This window comes from Serinus canaria, chromosome 27 (genome assembly GCF_022539315.1).
Source record: "Serinus canaria isolate serCan28SL12 chromosome 27, serCan2020, whole genome shotgun sequence".
NCBI lineage: Eukaryota > Metazoa > Chordata > Aves > Passeriformes > Fringillidae > Serinus > Serinus canaria.
In genome coordinates this window covers 1,625,005-1,631,830 of record NC_066340.1, presented here as the reverse complement: position 1 = coordinate 1,631,830, position 6,826 = coordinate 1,625,005, and the positions used below count along the sequence as shown (strand labels likewise).

Genomic DNA, 6,826 nt, shown 5'->3' with positions numbered 1-6,826 from the left:
CCCAGAGCCGGCTCGGCTGTGCCACGGGCACCAGGTGAAGGCGGGCTCCTGGTGCTCCGCCATCCCCGCAGGTCACCACCGGCAGAACGAGGACGGCGGCAGCAGAGGGAGCCGAACGGTGCCGCGGGGAAGGGACGCCTTGTGCCAGGAGGATGCCCGGGAGTCGGTGCCCAGCGTGGCACCGGCCCTGGCAGGGCTGGAGTGGGCCCTGCCTCCCTGCGGGCCGGCCCCAGCCCAGGTGCCATCTGCTCGGCCGCAGCCGTGAGTGACAGTGGGAGGGCTCCTGCCGGGTGGACGCTCACCACCGGAGGAGCCCCTCTGTCACATCCAGCCCCGGCACCAGCACCAGGGGAAAGGGCACCGCTGATGGCCCTGGCAAAGCCCCGGTGGCCGGGCAGGGCCGGCCCTTTGTCTTCGTGTGGGCACTGCCACCACTGTCACCGTGTCCACGTCACGGCCGTGCCACCCTCGCCCTGCACGTGCTGGTGTGTGGCACCCAGCCCCTGTCCCCACCCCTCAAGCCAGGCAGGCCCTGACCCGCGGGTTTGTGGGGACAGAGGACATCCAGGACATGGCATGGGATAGGACCGGGACACCGGCTGATGGGAAGTGGCTTCTGGGGACGCTGCGGTTGTGTGGCCCAGCTGGTGCCCACCAAAAGGGCAGCAGCGATTTCTGGGTGCCCAATCACTGTGGTGGGGATAGATTTGGAGGCTGGAGGGTGGCAGAGCACTGAGGAGGTTCCTGACAGACAAAGGCCTCGTTGGCAGCACCGTGGCATGGCCGGGCCTTGGCCACCAGCGCCATGGGATTGGCACTCGTGGGGGCTCAGCCCCCGTGTGCACCAGGGAGGGTGTGAGTGTGCAAGGGGGTGTGTGCAGCTCTGTGTGTGCCCAGAGGGTGCCAAGGGCCGTGTGGGGCTGTGCCACGGGGTGGAGGGACCTTGGCATGGCTGTGTGGCCGTGGGGGTGCCACCCGCATGGGGACACTCGGCCCTGCCCACGCCACACCTGCAGCCCCCTGCCAGCAGCGGCGTGGCCAAACCGGGCACTGCCAGCACCTCTGCCGTGCCCCAGCCCGTGCCAGGCCCTCGCCATCGCCTCTCGGCTGCCGGCTGAGGGTGGGGACGGAGCCGGGCGGCCGCGGCGGCGTTTTGCGGCGAGCCGCAGATGCCAGCTCCCAGCGAGGGTCCCCGTGGCATCGCCCCCCTCACCCCAGCTCCCGCCTGTGTCCCTGCCACGCTCGGCCCGCCCGGGATGGCCGCTTTTCCCGCTGGCTCCATTGTTCCTCCCGGCCCCGCCATCGCCTGCATCTCGCCCGGGTCCCATTTTGCAGCGTGTAGGCAGAGCTGGAGATTTGGAAGAGGTTTTTTTTTTTTTTTCGGTTTTTTTTTCTTTTTTTTTTTTTTTTTTTTTTTAGAGTACAGAGTGACAGATGGCGAGTCCTCCTTCCCCAGAGAGACAAATCTCCCTGAATGCAAGCGCATGTCAATCATTAGCTCTCATGTGATAGCTCTCGCGCATGACGTGCCAACCATATGGCACTGGCAGCAGAGCTGGTACCCCCTTTGCTGGGTAGAGATGCCACTCTCGCCTCCTTTTGGATAGAGGACTGCAGGAGGCTGGAGCACCTCAAGGAGCCGCGTCCCGCTCCCAGAAGATGCTGGGAACAATGAAATAAGAATTCCTGCGGTCCGCCCGAAGGTGAGTTATGTAAGAAGTGGAGGGTTGGGAGGGCAGCGGAGGAAACTTGAATGGAGAAAAGGCAACTTCCATGTTGATTTTGTTTCTCCGCCACGTCTCGCCCTTTTTTCCCCCCATCTTTCGTTCTCCCCCGGCCCTCGGTTCTCCCGTTCCCCGCGGGCCCCGCTGATGGGGTTTTCCCCCCCCGCCGAAGTGCCCCCCAAGGGGGGTTCTTGGGGTTTCACGGCCCCCGGTGTCCGCCCCCCCCCACAAGCCTGGGCGCGCCCGGGGCGCCGCGGTCCCGGTGGGACGGAGCGGGCAGCGGCGGCCGAGCGGCATCAACGAAATCAGCGCGGAGCCCCCGCGCCGCCGCCCCGGGGGTGCCCGACCTGGCGGAGCCGCCCCCCCGCTCCCCCGCGGCGCCCCCGGCCCTCGCCCCGGGCGGTGCCCCCCGCCCCGGCCCCGCCGCGCCGCCCGGCCCCGGGGGCGCCCCCGGCAGCGCCGCCGCCCGCGGCCACCGCGCCCACCCGGGGGGGCCCCGGCCGCCCCCGCCGCCCCCCGCCGCCCCCCGGTTGGTGCCGCCGCATTTTACGGGCCGCGCTCCGGCGGCCGCGGGGAGCCCCGGGGCGGGGAGGGGAAGCCGGGCGCGGCTGACCGGGCCGGAGGAGGTACGGGGGGGACCTGGGGATGTGGGGGGGGGCGGCGGTCTCGCCTTGACCCCCCCGGCCCCGGGAAGGCTGTGGCGGAGCCGCGACCGGGGCCGCTCCGCGCCCGCGGCAGGGAAAAGTTGGAGGCGTCAAAGAGGGACCGGCGACACCGGGCCTGGCCCTCGGGGCATCGCGGGGGGGGGGCACCGGGCGGGCCGGGAGCGGGGGAGGCGCGGGGGGTGTGCGGAGGAGCGGGAGAGGGGCGCGGGCGGCGGCTGCGGGGACCCCGGCGGTGGGGCCGGCGGGTGTCGGGTTGGGGTGGAATCTCCGCATCCCGAGAGAGCCCCGGTGGCCCCGAGGTCGGGCAGCGGGGGCGGGGGGCGGCGGCTCGCGGCCCCGCGCCCAATTCGTTTTCGCCGGTCCCGGCGGGTGGGAGCGGGGCGGGGAAGGGGGGGGCGGGCGGCGGGGCCGCCGGTAACGCCTGGCTCTTTGCCCCCCGCTGCAGCCACCATGTTGACGCGACTTTTCAGCGAGCCCAGCCTGGTCCCCGAAGTCCCGAAATTCCCCGGTTGGGCCGAGGAGTGCGAGGAGGATGCCCGGAGCGAGAAGGAGGAGCGGGCGGGGAAGGGTTGCGCCCTCCCCGAGGAGCCGCCCGAGGGTTCGCTGGGAGAGAGCAAGGAGGAAGGGGAGCTAGGAGGGGACGAGGAGGAGGAGGAGGAGGAGGAGGAAGGCCTGGAGGAGGCGGAGGGCGAACGGCCCAAGAAGCGCGGCCCCAAGAAGAGGAAGATGACGAAGGCGCGGCTGGAGCGGTCCAAGCTGCGGCGGCAAAAGGCGAACGCCCGGGAGAGGAACCGGATGCACGACCTGAACGCGGCCCTGGACAACCTGCGCAAGGTGGTTCCCTGCTACTCCAAAACCCAAAAACTCTCCAAAATCGAGACCCTCCGCTTGGCCAAGAACTACATCTGGGCTCTCTCCGAGATCCTGCGCTCGGGCAAGCGGCCCGACCTGGTCTCCTACGTGCAGACTCTGTGCAAGGGGCTGTCCCAGCCCACCACCAACCTGGTGGCCGGCTGCCTCCAGCTCAACTCCCGCAACTTCCTGACGGAGCAGGGGCAGGAGGGGGGTCGGTTCCACGGCCCCAACGCCGCCTCCTTCGCCGTGCACCCCTACCCCTACCCTTGCTCGCGGCTGGCCGCGGCGCCCTGCCCGCCCGCCGCCGGCCCCGGGCCGCACGGGCTGAGGACACACGGCTACTGCGCCTCCGCCTACGAGAGCCTCTACGGCAACACCTCCCCCGACTACAACAGCTCGGAGTACGACGGGGGGCTCAGTCCCCCGCTCTGCATCAACGGCAACTTCTCCCTCAAGCAGGACTCTTCATCCCCCGACCACGAGAAAAGCTACCACTACTCTATGCACTACTCGGCGCTGCCCGGCTCCCGCCCCGCCGCCCATAACCTGGTCTTCGGGTCGGCGGGGATGCGCGGGGGGGTCCACTCCGAGAACATCTTCCCCTACGACATGCACCTCCCGCACGAGCGGGGCCCCATGTACGAGGAGCTCAACGCCTTCTTCCACAACTGACCCCCCCCACCCCCCCCCCGACACCCCCTCCCCATCGCCGAGGTGGCGGAGAGGGGGGGAGACTCCCCCACACCCCCCCACCCCACCCGCGGCGGCCCCGCGGACCGGCCCCCGGGGCTCCGCCGTGGGCTTTGGTGCAATATGGGGACCCGGCCCCGGCGGCGGGTCCCCGCGCCCCGTGGGGACAAAGTGCTTTTTTGGGAGGATTTTCCCTTTTCCTTAATTTTTTTATTCTGTTCGATTTCGTTATTTTTAAAATTTTCATTATTTATTGCCACTCCTTTATTATTTAACGTAATTTATTTAGTTATTTTATTATTATCGCTTTTATCGTCGCTATTATTACAATAACTATTATTATTTATTATTATTATTATTATTATTATTATTATTATTATTATTATTATTATTATTATTATTATTATTATTTTCCAGGGGGAGACTCCCCGCACGGGACGACCCCCCCATCCAGCCCACCGAAGCCCCCCCGCTACCCAGCACGACCCTCTGGGTCGAGCCGCTTCGTTTCGTTTTTAATTCGTTTTAATTAAATTTTATACATTTCTTTTTACATTTTTTTCTCCCACCTCCCACCCCCATTTTGGGCCGTTTCTCCCCTCCCCAGCCCTGACCCCCGACCCCCCCGGACCCCCCCGGCATTGGACACCCGCTGCCCCGGCCCGTGGGAGCGAGAGGAGCCCGCGCTCGGCGCGGAGCGAAACTTTCCGAAGCAATAAAGAGGCGCAGGGAGGAACGAACCCCAATTTCTATCTATGCAAGAGGCCCGGCCCGGCGGACGCTCCGAGATGCACTTTGCTTTGGGGGGGCCCCGGCCCCGCTCCCCGCCCCGGGAGCTCCTCGCAGCGCGTGTGTCAGGACGTTTTTTACCTGTTTTAAAAACTTGAAACGGAAAAAAAGGAAAAAAAAAAAAAAAAAAAGGAGAAAAAAAAAAAAAAAAGGAAAAAAATAATGATAATAATTAAAAAAAATAAAAATCCCCCCCGCCCCAGCGGAGCCACCCCGGTTTTCCCGAGCTGGCGGAGCCGGGAAGCGCAGCCCGCAGCTATGCAAGCGGGGCTCCGGGGGGGCTGGCGGGGCTGCGCCCCCCCCCGCGGCGCCCGGCCCGGGGGTCTCCGTCCCGGTTTGTCGCATTCCTTCAGCCGGGAGACGCCGGGAAGCCGATAATGCTTTTTTTTTGGTTGGGTTTTCTTTGGTTTTTTGGGAATTTTTTTGTCGGAACCTGCCCGCACCACCTTCGAGAAAACCAGCATTTTTAGAGACCAGGGAGGAGGAGAGGAGGAGGATTTCTGAGAAATGTTTTGAAAACGAAAAAAAAAAAAAAAAAAAGGAAAAAAAAAAAAAAGAAAAAATGGGGGGAAAAAAGGAAAGAAAAAAGTTTTGGGGAAAAAAAATAAAACGGGAAAAAAAAAAAAAAAAAAAGGGAAAAAGAAACAAAAACCCACAAACCGTTGTAGCAAAGGGGACCCGCTGCCCGACACCAGAAGTGCTTTCGTGTTTCCGTTCCGTTTCATTTCGATTAATAAATATTTATGGCCAACGATATGCAAGACCCCCCCCGCGCCGGGCGCCGATCCCGCTCCCCGGTCCCGGTTCCCGGTCCCCGTCCCCGCCGCCCGGACCCTGCTCGGCGGCGGCGGAGCGCGGGGCGCGGGGCCGGGGGCCCGGCCGTTCTGCATGCACCGGCCCCCTCCCCTCCCTCCCGGGGCCGCCCCCCCCCCGGCCCCGCTGGACGCTCGCCGCCCGGTCCCGGCCCCGCCAGGACTCGTCGGCCGTGACGAGCTGCCGCCGGTGCGATCGCGGCGAGGCTGTAATTACCGAGCGTCCTTCGACGGCGATTAATAAATATTCAATGTTGACTCCGCCGCCTTCGCCGCTTTCCTTCCGCCCCGGGGGCACCGGGGGCACCGGGCCGAGGCCCCCCTCCCGCCCCCGGCGGTGCCAGCGCCGCTCCCGCCGCCCGAATGCGCGGCCCGCGGGGCGGCGGCGCTGATATAACGCGGCTCTGCCCCACGGGTGTCCCCCCCGGGACCGGGGAGGCGGTGTCCCCCCCTCACCAATAAAGGCACCGGGATCCGGTGCGGCTGCCCGGCTCGGTCCACCGGCGGTGACACCGCTGCGGTCCCCTGGGAGCGGGAGCTCGGGGCTTGGTGCCCGGGCCTGGCACCGGGCCGCGGCGCCGGTGGCCTCGGGAAGGCTGCGCGGCGGTGGCAGCCAAGGCCGGTTCCTCGGCGGCGGCCCCGAGAAGCCGGTCGGCTCCCGGCGCCGTGCCCGGGGCTAGTGCCGGTTGCCGGTGCTGCTTCCCGATGGAGCCTCGGCTCGGTGCCCGGTGCCAGTGCCGGTGCCAGCGCCGATGCTTGTGCCGGTTCCTGGCGCTGGCGCTGTTGGAGCCCCGGGAGCTCCCGCGCCGGTTCAGGGAGCCGGTGCACATGGGAGCCCCGGGACTCCCGATGCGGTGCCGGTGCCCGATGTCCGTTGCCGTTCCCGGTACCCGGTGCCAATGCCGGTACCCCTGCCCGGTGCCCGGTGGAGCCCTGGCAGCGCGGGGCCGGTGCCCGGAGCTGTCCGCTGCGGCGGTGCTGAATGGGCTCCCTGGTTTCTTAACGACCGTCGGTTTATTTACCGACCGCACCACCGGGGCTCACCGCCACCCCACGGCCGCAGGCACCGGGCAGCGTCGGGCACTGGTTTCCCGGTCGTGGGGGCCGGTTCTCCCCGGGAAAACCGAGCGCCGGGTCCACACAGGGGCTGCGGGGACGAAGGCACCGGTTTCTTCTCGGGATAGGTGTCCGGTACCCGCACCCCGCAGCTCCGATGCTTTTAGGGATAAACCGGGCCGGTTTAAGGTCAGGCCGTGGCTGTAAATTGGGGCCGGATCCAGAACGGCCCCGA

At 66.4% G+C, this 6,826-nt stretch overlaps 1 protein-coding gene across 1 annotated transcript; it reads left to right on the top strand.

Moving 5' to 3' along the window:
- The first annotated feature begins 2,839 nt into the window (after positions 1-2,839).
- NEUROD2 (neuronal differentiation 2) lies at positions 2,840-3,916 on the top strand. Its single transcript, XM_050985824.1, has one exon. The coding sequence runs from the start codon at positions 2,840-2,842 to the stop codon at positions 3,914-3,916; it is 1,077 nt and encodes a 358-aa protein (XP_050841781.1).
- Positions 3,917-6,826: the final 2,910 nt, after the last annotated feature.